Consider the following 22720-nt stretch of genomic DNA (forward strand, 5'->3'; position numbering starts at 1 on the left):
CATTTCCTGCCATGCGTGCTGCATTCTGACAAACATGTTCCAATAAGCAAGCCATTTTGCAAAATAGATCAAACTTTTCTCCCATTAACCAACATAAGGATTGCAGAACTGCTCAGATTTTTTCAGATATATAGGCTAGATACTAATTTTAATTTTTTTTTAAACTCTGGATATTGGAACAATTAATATGTAGCAAGTGGAGAATAGAGAGAGAAAGAGTTCCGTTTAACAGGTATTTGAATAGCACTTGGCTTACCCTTGGCATAGGAAAAAAGTTTACTAATGCAACTTACAAGTTTTATCAAAGTTAGTATTATCCGCTCTAGAATGGAGAGAGCGCCTATATGCTGTCAAACTACTCCATGCTATCTTTTTAATAAAGTTAATTTAAAAACATACCATATAAAATGACTTTTCCCATTTTTACTAAAAAGATTTTAAAATGTAAACTGGCAATTTAAATGAAACAATGCTTTTAATATTCAATATCAGAATGCATTATTTTGCAATGTAGATAACTATATAAGGAACAAAGTCAATTAAAAATCACATTTGAAAATCAATTAAAAACAGCATATTGCTGTAATTTGAAGATTAGAGGAAAAGGTATTCTTTCATATATTTACTCTGAATATTTGATGGCACGGTGCAGTCAGTTTTATCATTTACCTGTAGTTTCCCTAGTTGCTGTGAAATATGCAGATACAAGCAACAAAAAAATTCTCCATCAAACCACAAAAATATCTTGAGGATGCAATGCAGGTGTATCTGAAGCTACTTTTAACTCATTTATTGAGATCTACTATATTTCATGTTGATGTCTAACAGGAGACCTGCAGTTTATTACATCGATGGTTTTGTTTCATAGCATGTTATCTCCATCCCCATCCCCTCATCTCTTGATATTGCTATTGTAGACACTTTGGTACTGTAATCTAGAGAAGAATGTGGAGTCCATAGTATACTAAACAAAATATCAAAACATTTATTCTTATAAGAATTCAGTAAAATAGATTGTGGACAGTTTCTTTTAACAGCAATTGGTTAAAAGATGGTTTCCAAAAATCTACATGGCTTACAAGTACTGCTTTACAGCAACAGAAGTGCAAGTCCTTCCACAAGTAGGCTGCAAAGCTGGCAGCATTTCCCTTTTTTTGCCTCAGCTATGCACCAGCAGCATAAAACAATCAAGTAACAGATTGATAACTTTATAAAAATGTTAATTTTATCAACACAATTATATGGCTAAAGCACTTTGGTTCTTAACTCTAAATTAACCCTAAACCCACCAGATAAGTGACTGCCATGCCTTTTAAAAAATTTTTTAATTTTAACCTTTAACTAGAAATGCATTGACACTAGATAAGTTACCTCGTTTTCATACTGCCACCTTTAAATTGGTAAAGCAGATTGTGTGTCACCAGAAACTCATGTGCCGAAGAATTTGTAACTAAAGAACACATTTATCTGACTATATAAAGTGATTTTTAAAGCAGTTTCAGATTTGCTTTAATTCAAGGTTAATTATAATGAAACCAGGAATAAACTATAAAAAGAAATTAATTCTTTGTGAATTTACACACAAGACATTTATACCTTGCTAACAATCTGATATATGACACCATGAAGTCTGCAATATCAATTCTTCACGCATGGTATCGTCACTTCATTTGGTGACAACAAAATGAATTTACAAGATAAGCACACTCTCCAGCCCCTAAGCCAACCTGAAATTAAACTACAAGAACTTATTTTTATTTATTGAAAACAAAATGCCACAGGTCTCAAACTTGAGTCTTCAGCATGATTTTTTACTATGTAGATTGGTAGTGGGCAAATAACCCAACAGAAAACACGTACAATAAAAATGCATTGTATACAAATACATCATATGAAACCAATGCAGACTAAAATAAATTACATTATTAAAAGTCTTTATTTAGGTTTGGTCAGTACAGGTAAGAGAATATTGGAGTCACAGAGCAATATGCATAAACAGGATACAACAGTTCTTAAAACTGAGTAACTATGCACACAAACTTCTTAAACATTCGGCCACCTAAGGAGAAATGCACAGATGAATGGTGGAAAGAAACTAATTAACACTGGAACTACTACAGGACTCCTTCAACAAGTCCATCCTTTAGTGATAAAACTACTGTACTGGGCAAACTTGGCAGTCATAAACCCACAGCTAGTATGACAAATTTTGAATGTGGTGTAAATATAACAGTATGAGTAAGAATGCCCTTACACAGCACAGGTTCTAGATATACACAGATTTGTACAGACATCATTTATGTTATACTCTGTGGAAATAATTTCCACTTTCAACTTCACATTAACTCATATAAAAATAACTTGAGCCTACACAAATGTCCTTTTAGCAACGTTCAACGTAATTAACTGTTAAAATTTCCAAAGTGGCAGAGGTATTGAAGCAAAAAAACCCACAAAAAGGCAAAACTGTGACGAGTATGCACTAATTTAAACGGTTTCTGGACAGTATCCTCTCCCAATTTAAATGACACTGTATAAAAGTGTTGCAGAAAAAATGTTACAAAACTGAACCCTGGACATTTACATTGGAGTCCAAACCATTCTGAACATGACGAGAACCCACAGTTCTATTACCTTTCATGCTCACTGTTTTCTCTTCTTGAGGATCATGATTGGAGTCTGTGTCATTTGAATGGTGAGTGAGTGAGTTTTCACTGCCAGTGGGAGAGTCTACACTTTCATACCCAGTACTTAGTTGGTTTATGTAGCTACAACCGCCTCTGACAGTTCTATCTTCAGAGTGGTTGGAGAGCTTATTACCATTCCCTGGAGATGCTGGGAAGTCATCTTCTGTGCCACTACCCTCCCTATAAAATCCAGGCCCAGACGTCCTCTGATGGGAAGAGCTGCCGTTGCTCGGTCCATTAGCCAGACGGCTGCAGTCTTTACCCACGGCTTCTCCCTGGTCTGTAGGCTCAGAAGATGGAGTCCTGCTGGTACCTGGGGCTGAGGCCTGGGACTGCTGCTGCTGGAACTGAGCCAACTGCTGGCGGGTCTCCTTCAACTGCTGCTGAAGAACTAGAATGGTACTCTGCATACCCTCTACCTCCTCATCAAGCTGGATGATGAAGTCATTCAATTCTATGTAGAGAAAACACATTTGGAGCACACACTTAATAGCTCACACATCTGGACCCTAAAACAGTACATAAAAACCCTATGCAGATAGAGTTATTACTAAAGGTTTGTATGCTCAAGTTCCTAGAGGTCTGTGTTTTAGCTGTTGCATCTGCGAAACGTGTGATGTTGCAATGTTTTAAGTGGAGGAAACCCTAAATTCCAAACTGCCATCTACATACTTTTTCAAAAACAGATACTGGGTGAGGGTAGGGGTTTGTGTGGAGAAATCAATTCTTGGACAAATGGAGTGTGTAGAAATACATGCTGGGAAATAGCTGAACTCAAAGTATTAGTAGGAAATGTGTACCTGGAAGTGAAGTTCACCTGCAGCATAATAGATTAGCTGCTATTGTTAAAAAAAAAAAAAGGGGGGGGGAGGCGGCAAAGTACACACTGATGCAATATATGGGCTACTTGTAGGTATTCAGAATCATTAGTTTACTACTAAGTGTTTTAATTACTTTTCCTCCTTTCAGCCCTGCATAACAAGTACAACAGGAGAGAGATGGATTCCAGTCTGACTGGCACATCATTAAGAGAATTGTTAACCAAGTTCCAACTGTAGAATTTTTAGTATGGATGTATAACAAAAGAAAGAAACAGCTTGCTTCTCATAGCCTGGATTGAGATTGCAATACTGCAAGTCAGGGAAAGAAAAAATTGTACTGGCAAATTGAGCAAGTCTGACCAGGTCAATAAGAGAAATATGGAATCTCACAGTGCAACCTTTGGTCACTTTTTACATTAAACTGCACATTAACTCGAAGATGACAAAGCAAAACATGCAGTCTATATTACTTTATTTTGATGTTTTATAAACAAAGTATCTCAAAAAGTGAACTTTTCAGAACTCTAACTCAGTCTTCGCAGCTATAAAGGAAATTTAAAAAAGAAGAGAAAATGAATGGTCATGGGTGGAACAGAACAGAATTGTGGGCTGGTTAAGATCTCAGGGCTTCTATAATCTCACTTAAAAACATCTGACTCTGCAGGGAAGCTGTGCTCATACCCCCAATGGTTGTTTTTAAATTATTCTGAAGCTTGTAATACTGCATCATATTCAAAAGTAGATATCTGCAGAGGCAATTTTTGAAAGAACATTCGCTTCCTTTGACTCAGTTACCAACTTGATAAATTTAGAAGGAAAAAAAGTCACTTGGGTGATTTAACACACTAATTTGGGGAACCAAAAAAGTAGTCTTAATTTCAGTAACATATTGCAAACTGATGCCACAATTGGAAGAACCGTTTTCCCTAATTCTCCTAGATCCTGCCATTCTACAATGAGCTCTCTCACAAAGGAAACAGATAATCCTATCTTCAAAAACAAGTGCATCATGTCACAAGCCAAAGTCAAATAAAAACTGCACAGTCCTGTTGAACATCTAGATTTCCTTTTTTGCAACTGGATTCAGGGACAGTATCAGACTTAACTCCTAAACTTTTTTTTTTTTTAAATATTTTATAAAAAAGTCTAAGGGTCATGCTCAGGACAATAAATTTAAAAGTAATTTCCTGACTTATGTTACAAACTCTGAACCATTAAAGGCTGGAAATTTAGTAGGCTAGGAATTTTTCTTCCATTTCAGCTATGGGGAAAGTGGTTGGTTCACAGGTAGTTTCACTTGCAGGTTCAGAGGCACTAATAAATGCTGCAATATTTGGATTGTGAATATTGCAGACATTTGTGTAAACAGTCACTGAAATGTAAAAAGACTGCTGTGAAGATTTCTATTTATTTTAGGTATTGTTAAAAGGCTGTTTTTAGCAAATGAAGTGAGACTATGAAATATCCCATTAATATTTGCATGAAATAAATAAAAATTAAGAGTTTTAGATTTGACAGTTCAATAGTATTTGCAGTCCAAAAAGTGCATAATACTGTGCTCAGACCCAAAAAGTAAAATAGTTTCATTCGTCACCTTAAAGTGACTCTCACCCCAGTGTAGACAGCAAAGTTAGTCTTAATCTTTTTGTTTTAGTAATCTATGGCAACCAGCACCACAGATAAGAGTTTTTAAGGTATGTTTAACCTGACGTTGTCCCTTTGATTTTGGGAAAGAAAAAAAAAAAAAAAAAAAAAAAAAAAAAGTGTCTCGTGCTCAGTAACGGGAAAATTTACAATAGCCACACGACCAGTAGATTAAATAATTAAGCCAGTGCAAATGCAAGGCAATTTCCATTTTCTTAAAAAAGCCCTTACCATCCTGACTGCTTTTTAGTTCCTCACTATATTTCTTCTGTAAAGCCAGCTCTGCCTCAAGCTGTGCAATGCGTCCTTGGGACAGCTGCCTTCCAAGCTCTTGATTCTCCTGGATAAGCATTCGACACTTCGCCATTAACTTTTTGCCTGTTTGGCTGCAAAGGAAAGAGCCATCTATCACAAAATGAAGATAAAACCTTCTGTAATCTTCCTCAATTACAACAGAGATAGGAGATGTGATTTCTGCATGTCACAATTTAAGGAACATTGTGCCTCAAGGTAATTGTCATAGCAGAAAGTCTCCCTATAGTTACCACATGCTGTTCCAATGTCTGTTGATCTTCTTCTGTCGTTGTTCCGTAAAAGCGAAAGGCAAATTCTATTACTGTAAATACGAATGGCCACAATGTTTTTGATTACTGACATCTGGACTATCAAGACACAATCTGGCATTTGTCCATTCTCAAAGGAAGAAAAAAAGTTTAAGTATGTGCCTGGTAATCAGACAGTGAGTTACAAACATTAAAAGTGCTCCTTTTCACTTTATGTAATAAAAATATTTTACTAGCTATTCAGCTTTTATTTATTTGTCAGGTTTGGAGAATACTGAATGTAATGATTTTTTTGATCAGCATGAAAACTTCTTACTTAATGTACCTGAATGAATATTTAAATTTTTCCAATTTTGTACTTTTGACTACACTATATACACTGCTTTGTTGTTTCCCCAATAGCTACAGTAAGCTCCTCCTTTGTCTCTTTCACAGAGTGAGAGAGGAGATAACAGAAAATGGAGCTGAAAAATACAAGGCAGCAGGGGGATCCAGGAGCAAGTATAAGCAGCTTTTTTTGGCGGTTGTTTTTTTAGTTTAACCAGATTTGAAAGTTGAAAGTGTCCCTTTAAGAGTATCTGGTGATCAAAAGCCAGGAAATACCAGACCAAAAGTATTTCATAGAGAAAAAGCAGATTTGATATTCTGCTTTTTGCAAAATCAGGAACACAAGCATATCTTAAATCTTCACGTTAAAACTGCAATGTAGAGCATTATAGGAACTAGTATGCAAATTAATATATAGGCAATAATGTTTATTTCATCACAAAATAAAAAACTGATAGCTAAAGCACCCTCTAACGCTGTTGGTCTGCCAAAGCTAGGGAAGTAACCACAAATATTTTGCCTTCTTTGAGGTTCAGCAACATATATAATGAAGCAGTCCTCTTTTTCCACAGGAAATGAAAGCCTGGAAAAACAGAATTAATCAGATTTGTGATTGAACATCAGGACTTGTATTAGGTAACAAACCTGAGGAGGTCAGCTTGAGAGCGTATAATAAAGTTACAAGGGCAGAATGAAATTTTGCATATTAAAAAAAAAAGGAAAACAAATTGCTAGTATGCTTCACAACCACAGCAAAACTGGTGCCCAGCCAAAAGTCACTTCAAATAATCTCTTAATTAGCTACTGCTTAAGCATTCAAGCTTTTAACACTTCAGATTTTTTAAAGTTCTGCCAACTGTCCCATTTAAAATCTTCCAACTGACTGTCCCACATCTTTCAGATGGGCTGCTCCAAAAGGAATCTGGCTGTGTAAAGTCCTGGAAGCCTGCAAATGTGTTTAATACAGCAACCTGTTTTTTATCTTGATGTGATGTCCAATGCCAAGTCCTTGAAGTTTAGAGTTGTGCTGACCTAATACAATACAAGTAATACAATTTAAGATAATTTTTTTCTATGGGATGCTTATTTATTCTGTGTAAACTAGGACCACTTTGGACTTAAACCAATGTGACAGATACTGCAAAAACTTTTAGGCAGATAGGCAATGATTTAGGAATTTCCAAGTTCCTGCTACTGGTAAACTTTTATTCTGTATTTATTACCACTACAGATTTCAAAAGTTTATCATCATGTAATGTCTTCATAAGAGCCATTGCCAACTGTTGCCTTAACAACCTCAGAAGCTTTGCACAATTCTAGAATGCCTGCTAATTTCTTCACAATGTCTGTTCCTGCCACAACAAACCTTCTGCTTTTATTACCAGTATAGGAATTTGCACAGTTACCTATAATGCAATTTAACTTTCTCCTCAAGATTGTCTAAACATTTTGCACTACTGAGTTTGAACAAACCTACCTTGCATGTTGAATTATGTAATAAAAGATAATACATGCAAGCATTAAAAGGCAGTAAATCTTAGAATAACTCTGATAAAGTCACAGAACCAGGTTTTGCAACTGTATGTTTAACAAATTTATGTGAACACATACTATAAAACCTGTAAAAATGGAAGCAGTTAAATTTCAAAAGACTAACATCTGTAGCAGTAAGCTTTCTGTAAGTGAAGTTTCTGCTGACATGTAAACAAAAATGCGTATTATGTACTGAATGTTTAAATGGTGATTTAAATGGCTTAATAAAACCACTCACTTCCTTCCCCCTCTAAACATCTGTCAGCAAGGATAATGCTGTATGCATTTACTACAATGAAGTCCCAGGCTTGATGATAAACTTGGGCCTGCAGTGGTATTGGAGCAGACATGTGTTTGTTAGTTCAGAACAATTTACGATTTTGAAGGACATCATCAACTCTTTCAAACACGAGATGAGGTGCCATGAAATAGGAGCGGTTATACACAAGGGTGAGACAATAAATGGGAAACAGTTCCTAGTGAAACGATAAATGAAAATTTCTACAAACTCTTTATAGCTTGAGCAGTCTGACTCATTATTCTTTTACCAATGAAAATAAAATCATGAACCCAATGACAAATAAAAGAGTTCCCTAAATAACTAAACAAACAGACTAGAAATACATTGTTGATTCCTTGCATTCTATTTCCAGCACATATCTAATGTGTATTTATATACTTGCACCATGATTAGACTCAAATTGCACAGAATTTGAATTAGGGAATATTGTTCAGTTCTCTTTTATCACTTGCATTTAAACACAACAAACTCCCCAATCAAGACTATATAAAATTTAGCAAAAAAAGATTTCTAAATATTTCTGCTTGAAATTAAGACAAAGTGGTAGGAAACATCTGTCACCTCAGTGTCACACAACACATTTTGATCCAGAGGACAGTTCTGCACCCTTTATCTAAATAAATTAACTGATTTATAAACTCCAAATTAACCAAGCAATCAGCATGGCTGGCTTTTTTGACTGCATATTATAGTAAACAGTAATTTCAAATTTGGTAATACATTAACAGAATTGTTCACTAATGAAAGTCTTACCTTTGTTTTGATGCTAGACCACTAAAACCTTACATAATACTGCCACAGCAAAGTAGGTTCAATATATGTATAATTTTTTTAAAAAAAAAAGTTAAAAATTTTAAGGTTTCCTTTTGATGTAAATCCATTGCTTAGGTAACAATAAGCCTATACAAGCACACTACTCTCTCTCTCACACATTAATCATCTGAAGCACATAACAGTTAAATTTTAATTCAACTCACTTAAACTGATCTTAATGAAAACTGCATTTTCAACAATAAGCAGTTATTGTCTACCCACCGTAGAATACATTACCTTTCATAAAACTGAACCTGGTGGATTTGGGGTTTTAGGTAGGTTTGTTTTTTTGTTTTTTTTTAAATTATGTGGTCACACTGAACTTTCCACAGTGTTAGACAGAGTCATGAAATAGTGCCCGATTGACTCTATATCTAGAACATTAAATGTTCTGATGACAAATTGGCTAAAAATACATGAGCACTATACCAGTCCACATAATTTCACATTTCTCTGCACACTTACACATCTCAAATGTCCACTTTGAGCTGTCCCATATTACTATTCTTGCAAATAACTTGGGACAACATTATAAAAAGGCATCAATAGAGTAGCAAAGCTCCTTGATTGATTCCAGCCAGAAGGATGCATGCATTATTTTTTTAAGAATATGGTCTTCCCTTTTTCAGAGAACGAGACATCTTAAAAGTAACATTCTCGTTCATTACCCCAAAAGTTTCACAGTACAATAGTATGACCAGTCATGTTCCTTAAGCTCTATATTAACAACTCTTTCAAGGCACATTTTATATAGAAGTGCAATACAAAAAACAGGCATACAATGAAACAAAAAAATACCCCACACCAACACTGAAGACAGTTGCCATTATGTGTGCCTTATATATGGAGCATTTGAGATCAGCTCTCAGAATAGAAGTTTGAAAAATTCTAATTTCTGCATGGAAACACGCAGTGAAATACTTATCACAACTAGGTTTTCCTCATCATACACTCTAGTTGTGATCAAATATATTGCTTCAAACAATTTAAAACCTGCAATTAGATAGTACCTGTATTTTATACAGTCCTATTTGTGCGTCCACAGTATCATCAACCATCCAGAGAACAATCCGTTATTTAAAATCATATTGACTTAAGGCTCAGTGAAATGCTATATAGCTCAAATGCTAAACAGTCAGTCAAAAGTGTACACTACCACTGATGCAATATGAAATAGCACTCTCTCATGGCTATTTAAAGCTGGTTAGCAAATAAACTCTTTAATGCAAAATTCACCTCCTTGAGTTTTGACCCAGCAGTTCAGTGAACAAGCAGGAAGTCCACAGTCTTATTGGCAAAACTGACTTATAGTGTCTCTAAGTCACTAGGCTCAAATGTTAAGAGCAAAGCATATTCCATTTTTACATTTTACTGGAATTTTACATGTTCAATTCATGATTTAAAATCTCTAGGTTCTCTCTCCTCCAAACTGTCTGTAGACACAGTGTGCCACAGACTTAAGACTTCTGTTTCTCCCTCTATTTCTTCAAATAGAACCACTTTGCACGTGTCTACATGTTCTAGAAAGGAAAAAATTTTCAGAGGCGGCCATTTCTTCAGAATAGTCCGACGCCGTCAGGCCTCTGAAGCAAAGGGGGAGAAAAAGCTGAAACACAAGGTTCATCTGGTAAGTTTTACATTAAGCATTACAAGCTGGACAGTATAAGAATGTGGCTTTTTGGCTCAAAACGTCTGAGTCTTGGTGTGCAAACGAGTACTTGGCTGTCCCACCATAGCATTCTCGCAGTGAGACTGTCAGGGAAGTCTTGACTGGGGAGTATTTGTTTTGTTTACCTATCAGGCGTAAATTTCCAGGCACTCAGTTCATTTTGGGCTTGTTCCAGTTTGTCTTTAGTCTGTTCCAGTTCACCTTTCATTTTTAGGAAAAACAAGTTGATGGCTGGGTCCACCATTGTTGATCTCAGTTGGGCAACACTAGGCTGCTGGACTTGCTTGAGGTACTGAATCTGATTCTGCATAAAACGAGAGAAAAACTGTTACTCATTTATAATTTTAAAAGCTTCAATGATTACAGAATGGCCAGAGTTAAAAAGCCATATTGTTCTGCTGATGGAGTTAAAAGAAGCTCATTTTTCTTCCATATTGTAACTGTTAAATTCACATGCAGATAGCAGTATTAACTAAAGTATAAGCAGTAGGAAAATGAACCCAGAATAGAAAAAAAATACAACTCAATTTACTTTAAATTTGAAGGTTACAATTTGTTCCTCTCTCCCAAATCTAATTCTACATACCACCTCAATTTAGTTTGCATAATAAGGGTAGCATTTAGGTTACTATAATCCTCTACTTTTGTACTGTTTGTATTCTTTTGAAAGGTGACTACAAGTAGGAAGAGTATCAAAAACACACAGTTTTCCCAGAGTCAAATTTGAAATTGAATAGTTTCCATATAGCTGTAAAGTAGGCCAAATCAGAGTGATGACATTATTGTTGACAAATAAATAGTGGTTCTTACTATTTCCAAATTGTTTGTCTGAAATCCTCATGTGTGTTTTTGAAGACCACAAATAGGCACCTTTGATGTGATTCATATTACTTGCAGTATTCTTATTAAAAAAAATTATACATCAGAAAGCTAAGGTCGAAAATCTGTGTTTTGCTATGAGTATGAAACTTAATCATCTTGTTTTAAATGAATGTAAGCTATACTTCAACAAAAAAACAAGGGCTTTTGCTTGTATTTAGGTTCTCTTGCAGAATCTGCAATCCAGTAATAAAATCCTTGTTAGAATAATGGTTAGATTTGTATTTACTTTCAGTTTACACATTTTCCTTTAGCACATGAATTAATTATAGAACTACTGTTACCATATTTAAATATGATTCATTCAAATGCATTTTTGGAAGTGTGAATTCTTTCAACCTAAAAACCAGATCTTTATATATTTTACTTTAAAGGGGGTGCTAAACAGAAGTATTTGAATTCTAAATCCATCTATTTGTTAAAATTACATCTCCTTAGCACAGGCAGAATCTGTTTATATTAAATTCAGTTTAATATGCTTCCTAAGCCTCTCTCATGTTTCTTGATTACAGCAATAAAGTAAATTAAGAGTTTCACAGGCTGAAAGGAACATAAGCTTTAAAAATTACACTTCTGTTTGATTTTTAATTGCTGTGTCACTTACACACCCCAATACTGCAGGTAGGTGTGCAGGGGCAAGTAAAGTTTCATTGAAGTGAAGGATCTGCCTGCAGGATTGAGGCCGCTTTGTATACGTGATAAAAAAAATTGGTTTTTTAGTTTATTTTGTGCATTTGACAGAACCGCATGTCCAGTTAGCTTGACTTTTCTCTTTGTATAGTCAGTTTATACTACTAAAGGAGTCTTTCATATAGAAACAGGGAACAAAACAAAAACAAACACACCCCCACACACTCACCTCACCCCCTAAAAAAAAAAAAAAAATCTTACTGAAAGACCACTCCCATTGAAAACAGCAGTGAAGACCCAGGGGCAGATTTAGTCACTGAAACCAGTTTAAACTCTGACTGATTAGATTTTATTTTAATTATGCAACTTTAAGATATCCACTGTTTCACTTGGACTTCAACAAGAATATCAGTTTTATTTTAATTGTTTACAGGAGATCTTTCAAACAAACTTCAACCTGTCAGCCAATTTATTACAAAGCCTTTTTTCAAAGATTCTTTCCAAGAACGTTTATTACATATTCCCCTCTATATAAAACACACTATATACAAAACTACACTATAAGAACATTACAGTTGCAAAATTAAACAGTCAAAAGTTAGTGAATGCCCTGTGGTGTCATACTGTATTTTTGCCAGATTACCTAATCCACACAGTATATTATTTTACATAGAACGTTGCACTAACCAGGCTTCATCTTTCTTCTAAAGAGTGAGACCGTACTAACTTGTTTTGTTTGTTTACAAAACCCCAGCGTTCAACCCATTTTTCACTTACATTTGCTCCCCCTCATATATAATGCTGCCAGTACTGTACTTTATTTATGAAAATACTTCACTTCCAATGTTACAAAAGCAGGTTTCTAACGTCATTTAAAACATACCAAGCTTCCTCAGAGTGCATTGCAAAAATCAATTCTGAAAGAGTTAAAAACAAACAAAAAAACCCAAAACCCTAGCCAAGAAAACCTCACAGGATTGTCACAGGCTGGCTGTCTCTAAGGCAAACCAGGCTCAGCCCTGTCCTGACCTACCAGCTAATGGTGATATGGTATCTTAATCAGTGACCCAGCTGCAGAGAATCAAGAAGGACTTAAATACAGCTGAGAATGCAGTACAGGGGAGATGTTGTAGAGGAGATAGGATACTCCTGCATGCGCAGCCCAGTAGTTTGGGGCTGGCTGTGCTTAGAGAGCAGAGCTCTACTGTAGAGCGAATGCCTATGGTGAGCTCCTGGAAGGGGCCAGGCATCCAGGGACACTGTCTTGGGGCCAGTGTTTCAGAAGGGGAAGAGGGGCTAAGAAACCCACAGGGAACAGAGTAGACTCCGGTGGCTGAGCCTTAAGTGAAGTGGCCGGAGTCCCTGGGGAAAGGAGGCAATAGGGGAATCCTGGGGCAGAACCAAGACACGAAAAACCAAGAAACTCCACAGGGGCCAGGAGAAGGGGCCAAGAAGCAGAGTACTTCGGTAGAGCCTGAGAAGGCAGAAGAATCATAAATCTGAGCATTTGTTTTGGGCTTTCAGTTGGATCTTTTCTTACCCCAGAAGGGGAGTGAACTTGTGTGTAAGCTGGCAGGACAGCCAGGCCAAAGAAGAAGAGTGAGGCCATCTCAGGGCCAAGAAAATAATAAGCCGCAGCCAAAGACAAGGACCCCCTGGGAACACTGCACCCTGACACAAAGGAGCAGTACTCAAGGTAAGGATGCACCATTACAAGGATTTACATGATTATCAAAATGCGTAATCTCATATCTACAGCTACTGGATAATTACGTCTTTCAAGCTCAGTGGTATGCCATATACACACACACTTGAATTCAACAATTGATCTATGTTCTGCAGACTCATTGCAGAAAAAGTTTAATCGGACTATCTAACAAGATAAAATTATTTCTGTATGTATTTCAAAACTCTGAACGGAAAATAACGTTCTTTACAAGAAAAACTGTTGAAGTCATTCACTCGTAAATAAGAGTATGGGGGAAAAGGAAAAAAAAATTTTAAAACCCTCTCCTCATTTCTTAACTCTCTCAGCATGAGTAGAGGACTGCGACAATGTTTCACTGGTGGCTCTGCACCAGCAGTGTAAGCCAGATATACTGTTTCACACTACTACTTCTGCTACCTCTGTGATCCCAAAGGAGGAGGAGAAAGGAAGGAGGTTGTGAAACTGTTCAACAGAGCTTAGGACCTGCTTGCATAGGGAACAGAAACCTAGGAGTGCACTGCGGACGGATGGCACACTGAACCCTGAGGATTAGGAAGCATTTTACAGTGTGCTCTCTCTCTCATGAGCTGCTCACTGAAGAAACATATTTGACTAGGTAAGAAAGGTAGAGTTGATATGGAAGAAACATGTAAAAAGGAGAAAATGAGAATCCCAAAACAAGGAAAGAGAAATCCCCAGAGGCCAAATTAAAGATAGAAAAAAAATAAAATCAGAAAGGGGGGGGGGAGGGCACAGAAGAGTAGAAAGAAAAAAATTAAATATAAAGAGAGGAGCAACGGAAGCGTAACTCTGAGGGAAAAGAAACACTGAGCTGCTAAATTTCAAAAGAATTCTGATCAGAAAAAAAAATCCAAGCCTCCTTTCCTAAAATTATTGCACTGTCTACCCAATCTGAATTAGGGGGAAGGATAACAAAAAACCAGTAACCCAATACCAATATGAATGTCAGACCAGAAGCTCCAGCAGTAGACATTGATTCTTGGTGCTTAAAGATAAAATGCCACTGACTTCCAAAGTCTGCTCCCATATCCAGAGTGAAGAAGTTATTTGACATTTATATATTTGATAAACTATTATGAAAATAGACTCATGTAACAGGTTAGCAGCAGCAAAAGTACAGAATTGTTTATGAATGTAACAGTACTTGAATTAGTGGTACTCATCAGGAGAGGAATGTCTTTGCTATATATCACTACTTCGACAGAACACAAATTTGGATATAACACGGTAAAGCAGCGCTCTGGAGGGGCGGGGCTGCACGCTCCAGTGGATCAAAGCAAGTTCAATATAATGCAGTTTCACCTATAACTCAGTAAGATTTTTTGGCTATGCTGAGGTAGAGGTGTAGTTTAACTTAATGTATATTCTTCCATCATTACATTACTCTTTAGATTCTGATCCTATTTTTTCCCCCACAAGATACTAACAATATGCAGTACATGCTCAGCTGAAAACATATTCCTGTAACATTAAGACATCTAATGAATATTAAATACTTACCGTACACTCTTGCATTTCCTGTTCCTTAGTTGCCAGCCTCATCACCAGGATATTCTCTCTTCGGGCAGACTCTTGCTGCTGTTGCTTCAGCTTCTCTTCAGACTCTCTCAATCCAGTTACATCATTAGCTAATAATGACAAAATACAGAAAGCACAAACTTTAATAGCCTAGTTTACAACAGACTAGCTCAAAGACTATGGTGACTTTAGAAAGCATAAACTGGTTGCTTTTAAAGTAGATTAAAGAAAAACCATCAAGGTTTAGATACTGGAATTATTCTCGAGTCCATTTTAAATTTGTGAGTCCGTTAGGCAGTTTCTACTAGTCCTTTTTTGAAAAAACTTTCTATCATGTTCAATACCAGTAGTAGCACCTGCAATAGCACTGGTGTAAACGAGCCACTGCCTGTGCCTCTTCTTCACTAGCACTCCAACTCTGCTGCTATCACCCAGGGAGCTGCACTGGTACTAAGGGAGGGCAAGGTCTTCAGAAAGAAACCAGCACAGGTGAGGAGTGTGCATTCTCAGCAATTGTGCTCAATTTCTAAGCAGCACTGTTTTTAGACAATACTCAAGCTGGAATGTCAAAACCCCACGGTCACATTTTGACATTACAAAAACTTCAGAGCTGACAATCCAATCACATTTAAAAGTTTCATTCCAACCAAACATACAATGTTAAAACATTTATATTAGATATGTTGGAAATGAAAGTTGGGGATTCAATTTTTGTTTCTACTGACATTGTAACAGAACTTTTGCCAATGTCTGGCTTCAATGGAAGCACCGTCAGACACCAGATATAACCTTTTTGTTTTGCTCATAGCATTTATCAACTAAAATGACAAGATGCTAGAACTGCTATTTAGTAATGTTATTTTAAATGACTTGAGCTCTCAATGCACTGTGGAAAAATTTAAAACTAGCTTTGGGGACAATTTAAGAGGTAAAACTATTGTCTGTTTAAAATTTGTACTAGTTTTAGTCACTGACTATTAGTGCTAGTACCTGAACATGGCAGGAGCATTAGAGCGAAAGGTACATGTCCAGTCCATTTAATGCATTTCTACAGGGCTAGAGTGGCTCCAGCACAGAGGGAAACCTATGGTATACGCTCATGTCAGTTTGTGATTTTGTACATGCAACAAGCAGCATGAAACCAATTAGATGTCAGTCTCTCTCAAAGCAAGCATTATAAAGACAGGTTGAAAGAGAGAGCAAAGCCACCTTGAAGAGTAGTGGTACAAAGAATTGAAGATTTGAAAGCGAGCAGAAAAGACAAAAGGTGGTGAATCAATTATTTTAGCTGCCAGTCCAGCTAGTGACAGATAACTAGGACTGGTAACTCAGCTACCCCTAAAACACACCCATTCATCCAATCTTGGGGTGGGTGGAAGTCTCTCCTCTTCTCTTTCAAAAGATAATAGCTACAGTTAAAGAACAGCTGGTGAATATTCAAAAGGGGTAAATTAAGATACATGACATATACAAGACTTTATTGGTGATTCATTTTAGACCTCTTCCCCTAACCAAAAATCCCTTCACTTCTCAGCCTATATAGAACAGCCTCTCTTTCACAGGATAATATGATGGGTCTGAATGGCCCAGATTGCCAAAGTCTATCTTAAAAGGGGCATGTATTTCTCTCCCCCTCGCCCGCCCCACTGGTCTGGACACACCTGCTAATTTTAAATATGCTCAAACAAAAACAGACCATTTACTGATAGATGAAGGTGGCACTGGAAGACCTTCAACGGAAGACAACTGTCTGAATGTACAGGCGAGAGGGAAGAGATGAGAGGAAGGGGAGGAGGAGAGAATCTGCTCTAGAGGATGCAGGTGTTGTGCCTATACTAAACCATCCTGGCCAGTGTACCAGCCAGGTAACCAACCCCTTCTGTCCACATTATTATTCTCTACTTCAATTTTTTTTAAACAAGGTATATAAATCACTTGACACTATTTAAAAACAGAATTGTGTAACATTTATGACTTTGAAAGTGGACTAACTTACAATTAAGATCTGTGTATTTGCCCTCCAGAGCCTGTACATATGCTTCATATTGCTTCCACCTATTGAGTGAGGAAAAACAAACATTTCTGAACCTTGATTCATTAGACTGAGGCATCTTTGTTTAAACACTAACGTAATACACATTTGTACCATAACCAGAATAGGTCACAAGGAAAACATGTAGGTATATACATTAGATCCTCTATATGCTAGTTAAAAAGATGGGGGAAAAACGTGACTTTCAACGATGAAAGTCACATTTAATTCTGCTTCTGAACTAAAGGATAAAAAGAAAAATCACTGCTTTCTTTAAAAAAAAAAAAAAAAAAAGATACTAGAAGTCTTAGAAGGTTGTTTGTGTTATTCTGGACAAAACTTTGGACCATTCATGTTTACTATTTAGCCATGAATATATGGAACACTTTACTTGTTTGTTTAAATATTGTGTTCCCAAATGCAAAACTATCAAACAAAATAAAAAGAAAAAAAAGACATCACAAACGCACAACATACAAGCAGATTTAGACAGACAAAATAAATAAGGTGAGAAGTTGGGAAGTTTTCTTGGCTTGTTCAAGCCAGGGGTGTCTTCTGAAAATCCAGTGAATGGGAGACAAATGGTTACGTTATTGGCACAGAAGCAGTTATTAGAGTTTGCCATCTTTTGGCTACTCTAGCCACAGAATACTATCCATTTATTCAAGATAACAGACTAGATTTACACCATTCTGATGCAAACAAAATTGTGGGGGGGGGGAGTCGAGGGGGAGAGAGAAAGAATGGCATTTGGGCATCCAGGTCAAAATCTTAACAAGGAAAAAAATTAGACTACTAAACAAAACTACCTAGATTTTCAAAGCAATGAGCTCCCATCTGACTTAACAGCAGACTTCAAGAGGTCTTTATCAAATGGTAAGGTATACAATAAGACTAATATTTTAGTAATGACCATGAGACACCACAACTTCAGAATTTCACTTAAAGACCATTCTTGCAATCATTCCTTGCCTAAAGAGATTTTTCCATTTTGTTTAAAGGTCTGAAAAAAGTCTAATTTGAGAAAATTCAGTTACAGTGAATTGTCAAAATAAAATCTTTATGAGAGCACCTGACTTCTAGGAATAACATGTATGCATCTAGTAAATAGCAACTTTTAACAGAAATATTATCTCCTAATTTATAGGAGCATTTTCAATCTGTTCTATTTGATGACCAGCTTTTTATTCAAGATTTCCTTTGGAATTTCTACTAAGTTCTCTCACTTAAAATATCAATTTAAGAACAAAATTACTTACCTTAAATTATTATTTCTCGGAAAATACCATACAGGATTCATTCTTGGGTCTTGTGCCCGCTATACATTTAGAAAATAATATAATAATTGGAGATATGCCTCTCTCCTAGAACTGGAAAGGACCTTGAAAGGTCATCAAGTCCAGCCCCTGCCTTCACTAGCAGGACCAAATACTGATTTTTGCCCTGGATCCCTAAGTGGCCCCCTCAAAGATTGAACTCACAACCCTGGTTTTAGCAGGCCAATGCTCAAACCATTGAGCTACCCCTCCCTTCCCTTGGCTCTTAAATTGTATGGCTGGTTTGTTTCTGTTTTTGTGTTGGGTGGGGGGGGGGCTCTAGCACTCCTGTAGTTTAACACAAAGTCTGAATACCTAGCTTGCTCCAGCCTAATTTTTCAAGAGGCTTCAGAATACTCTAGCTTGTTCCCTGCAAGATATCACCAGTTTACATGCAAACTGACAACCTGCGTGTTAACAATTTCACAACTGCTCTACTATAACAGTGTTAGGCACATCTTAACATTCAAACTCTGTGGCAGATAGCAGTTGTGAATGCAAACTGACCCTTTTGTAGGCTCCTACCAAAACTTCAGGAGTTGAGAAACCTCCCTGAGAACCCTATACCTACTGAACTTGGAAGTGAACAGCAATCTAAAACAAAAGACTCTTAACTTGCTACAAGTGGTCTAATAATCTCACACCGACCCAGACAAATGTGATTTCTCTTTTCTGTTTGGATGACCAGGACCAATCCCAGGAGATGAGGGCACATCTTCATGGGAAACATTAAAACTCTGCCATGGTAGCACTTTAAACATGGCTTGTGTAGTTGCAGCACAGCATTGGAAGAAGGTTTTCCCAGCACTCTTATTTAAAAAAAACAAAAACCACCACCACAACCCTCCATGAGGGACGTGGCTCCCAGTGCTGGTTCACTGTCTGTACTGGCATGTTACAGCACTGAAACTTGCAGCGGGGGGGGGGGGGGGGAGGTGTGTTTTTTCACTCCCCTGAGCAAGAAAGTTGAAATACAGTAAAGTGCCAGCGTAAACAAGCAGTAAGAGTTTTGCTTCAGATGTTCACTCAGTTTCAGAAAGCTTTGCTCCAGAAGGCATGGTGTTCCCCAACCAGGTCCCCCAACTCTGTCTTGGAAGTACTATAGATTCTGCTAATAGCAATCCTGATATTAGCAACTTCCAGTTAATAATGTTGACAGGAACCAATCCCATCCCATTAACACAATGTTAAGGGGATTCTGATATTGGCAAAAGCATGCTGGTTTGTTGTTTTTTTTGTTTGTTTTTTAAAGTTGCCACATGAGGCCAGGGAAGGAAGTGCTAGGACATGCCTTCCCTGCCTGCATCTGGGGCTTAGTTGATCCCAGGGCTTTCTGCTGGGGCTACAATGTGGCACATCCATCTGCACATAGGGACCACCCAGGAGGTATGGGGCTGCAGGCTGAGATGGGAGATTGTGGGCAGGGAGTTACAGCCTAGATGTCAGAATCACATGGTACCTCTCTCCTTGCATTCTCCAAGTTGTGCCCTGTCAGGGAACTACATACAGGCAAGGAAGCACTTGGATGTGCTTATCCCCAAGCACAGAGAGAGGTACGGTGCAGCCCCACTGGCTCCCAGTCCCCTTGCTCCCCATGGAAAGCCCTGGCACATGGGCTGCAGCCTCTCTCCCCTGCTGCCCTGCCTGCAAGCAGATTTTCTAGGGGCTGCAGTCCCTTGTTTCCTTCCTTGGCTGTTGATTCAGAAACCTGCATTTCACTTAGCACCTTGGTTGCCAGTAAAAAGTTACTATTTGGCAGTTGCTAATAAGTGGAATCTACTGATCTACTGTGTAAACAGACTCAAGGGAACCTTTTATTACACACAATTAACCTTCATATGTCAGACAGCTCATATAGAAAGTTCCTTTCTTGACCAGTCAAAAAAGGAACTCTCTCAAATGTTCGAGCCTCTGAGGTACATGGGGTTGGAATGTTCTGAGTAGGGAAAAGCTCTGCCATATGGCCAACCTACAGGTGCCACAGATGGGCAAAAATCTGAAGAGCCAGGAGGGCACAATATCCAGGAGTGAAAATCCTGCACTGAGGTTATTTGCTGTGCTTTAACTCCTGCCTTTGACATACGTTCCTATAATAGCATCTATTCCATAACCCCAGAGAAAACTCATCTGCAGCAGGCACTGTAGTGAAATGCTACTTCCTGAAACGTTAAACTTGAAACAGAACAGCGCATTTAATAGGTGTTAACTAACAGCACTTTTTCATGAAAATTGATGGTTTAAAGGCTAGGAAGACTGACAGTTACTAGGAAACTAGCTTAAAGTGCAGTTTTACTGAGAAGTATCACTAAAAATGCCACATTCTTATTCAACAGATCTCTTTTGTATAATAGCTGTCTGTATCTGCTTGCTTTCATGACAAGTTACTACTTGCTGTCCCTGTTAATATAGAGCAAAGCTAGAAAAATGAGCTGGATTCTGTTTTCATACATCAAGTATTTGTATTAGAGCAGTACTTAAAGGCTTCAACAGGTATCAGGGCCCAATTGTCCTAAGCACAGTACAAACTCCATTAAGAATCCTTGCCATTAAGGAGTTTACAATCTAAACAGACATGATAGACAAATGGGTGGTAGGGGAAACAGGTTACCCAAGCTCACACAGCACGTCAATGACAGAACTGGGAAAAAAAAACCTTGATTCCCAGGGCAGCACCTTATCCACTAGACAAATGGTACAAGTACCCTCTGAGGAGGGTTTAACAGATTTTAAGGCTAATAATAGTCAATATAACTTTAATCCAGTGGTTCTCAAACTTTTTATATTGGCAACCCCTTTCAGACAGCAAGCCACTAAGTGAGACCACCATCCCCCCAATATAAATTAAACATTTTAAATGTTAAAATGAATTTACCTTTTCTCACTACTTTTAAATTAAGACTTCAATAAAAGTGTTTCATAGTTATAAGCAGAAAAGTTTTTTTAATAAATAAGTAGTTTAATTCGGGGGGGGGGGGGCACTTTGTCTATCACTTTTCATGCCAGACATTAGCACAGACTTCAGAGAAAGACTTGCCAGCTAGCTGGGAGGCTGTAAAAAGTGGCATTAACAAATACACCTCTACACGCTGTCCTCGGGAGCCAAAAAATCTTACCACGTTATATCAAACTTGCTTTGATCCGCTGAAGTGCCACCTTTACTTCTGCATAATGCTTGGCCTTTGTGCTGGGGGCGAGGGCGGGAAGGGGGCTTTAGACCACACAAGCGCTTCTCCTCCCCAGTACCACCCTGACTGTTAAATTACAAATTACTTTTTTGGAGGGCTGATCTCAGTGTTTTGATAGGTCTAGTTTAGTGCAGCTTTTCAGCAGCTGAACAAATCAAGCCCTCTAATGTTGTTCCACCTTTAGTGTCAAGATGGCAAACCTCCATGCATGATATTATAATCCCCAGAGTCCAATTTCCTTAAACTGGTGATAGAACAAAAAGATTTCTGCATTATATGTTTAGAATATTTTTTGAAGTAAATACACTACATTGAAGTGGAAAGGCATGTGTAATTTTCCAAAACACTAGATTTCAATTATATAGTTTAAACCAGTTGCTCTCTGCTTTGAGAACCTCCTGATCTAACCTGATCTGCATAAACACATTGAATAGAATTCCACCCAATAATTCCTCCGCTGATCTTAACTTTTGTCAAAGTTAGAGGGGTAGTGTGTTTGTTTTAAAAGATGTCAAACTCAGATGCAAAGAGTTCAAGTGAAAAGGACCTACCACACCTGATAATCTGTTCCAATATTTCATTATGCTCGTTGTTAGAAAACCTGCATCTTATTTCCCCATCTGATCCAGTCATTGAATCTTCTTCTGACTATCTAAGATTCATGTGCTCTCTAGCCATCAGGATCTTCTCCCTGTATAGGTCTTCAAATAAAGACTGGATGCCTCTCCTAAAGATATGCTTTAGTGAAACATGTTACTGAGCTCAATACAGGAGTAACTGGGTGAAATTCTGTGGCCTATGTTATACAAGAGGTCAGACTACAACAGGGTTTCTCAAACTTCATTGCACTGCAACCCCCCACCTGACAACCAGAATTACTGTGTGACTCTGGGAAAGGAGACCAAAGCCATGCCCCACCACCCCAGGCGGGGGGGGGGCCAAAGCCCTGCCATCTGGGGGGTGCCACAACTTGAAGGCTTCAGCACTGGGCAGCAGGACTCAGATTCCGGCTTTAGCTCTGAGCCCCAGCAAGTCTCATGCAGGCTGCTGATCCCATTTTAATGGGGTCATGT

At 37.7% G+C, this 22720-nt stretch overlaps 1 protein-coding gene across 2 annotated transcripts in view; it reads right to left on the bottom strand.

The window, feature by feature from the left end:
• Positions 1 to 1917: 1917 nt before the first annotated feature.
• Positions 1918 to 22720, bottom strand: part of WTAP (WT1 associated protein) — a 41051-nt gene continuing 20248 nt past the window's right edge. For both annotated transcript variants that reach the window (XM_032772640.2, XM_032772637.2), the window contains exons 4-8: positions 17111 to 17169; positions 15097 to 15224; positions 10484 to 10662; positions 5384 to 5538; positions 1918 to 3141 (exon numbers count right to left, since the gene is read on the bottom strand). In XM_032772640.2, coding sequence (XP_032628531.1) covers positions 2558 to 3141; positions 5384 to 5538; positions 10484 to 10662; positions 15097 to 15224; positions 17111 to 17169 — 1105 coding nt within the window. In that variant the 3' untranslated portion in view covers positions 1918 to 2557. The remainder of the gene's footprint in view (positions 3142 to 5383; positions 5539 to 10483; positions 10663 to 15096; positions 15225 to 17110; positions 17170 to 22720) is intronic.

This window comes from Chelonoidis abingdonii, chromosome 3 (assembly GCF_003597395.2).
Source record: "Chelonoidis abingdonii isolate Lonesome George chromosome 3, CheloAbing_2.0, whole genome shotgun sequence".
In the NCBI taxonomy this organism is placed as follows: Eukaryota; Metazoa; Chordata; order Testudines; family Testudinidae; genus Chelonoidis; species Chelonoidis abingdonii.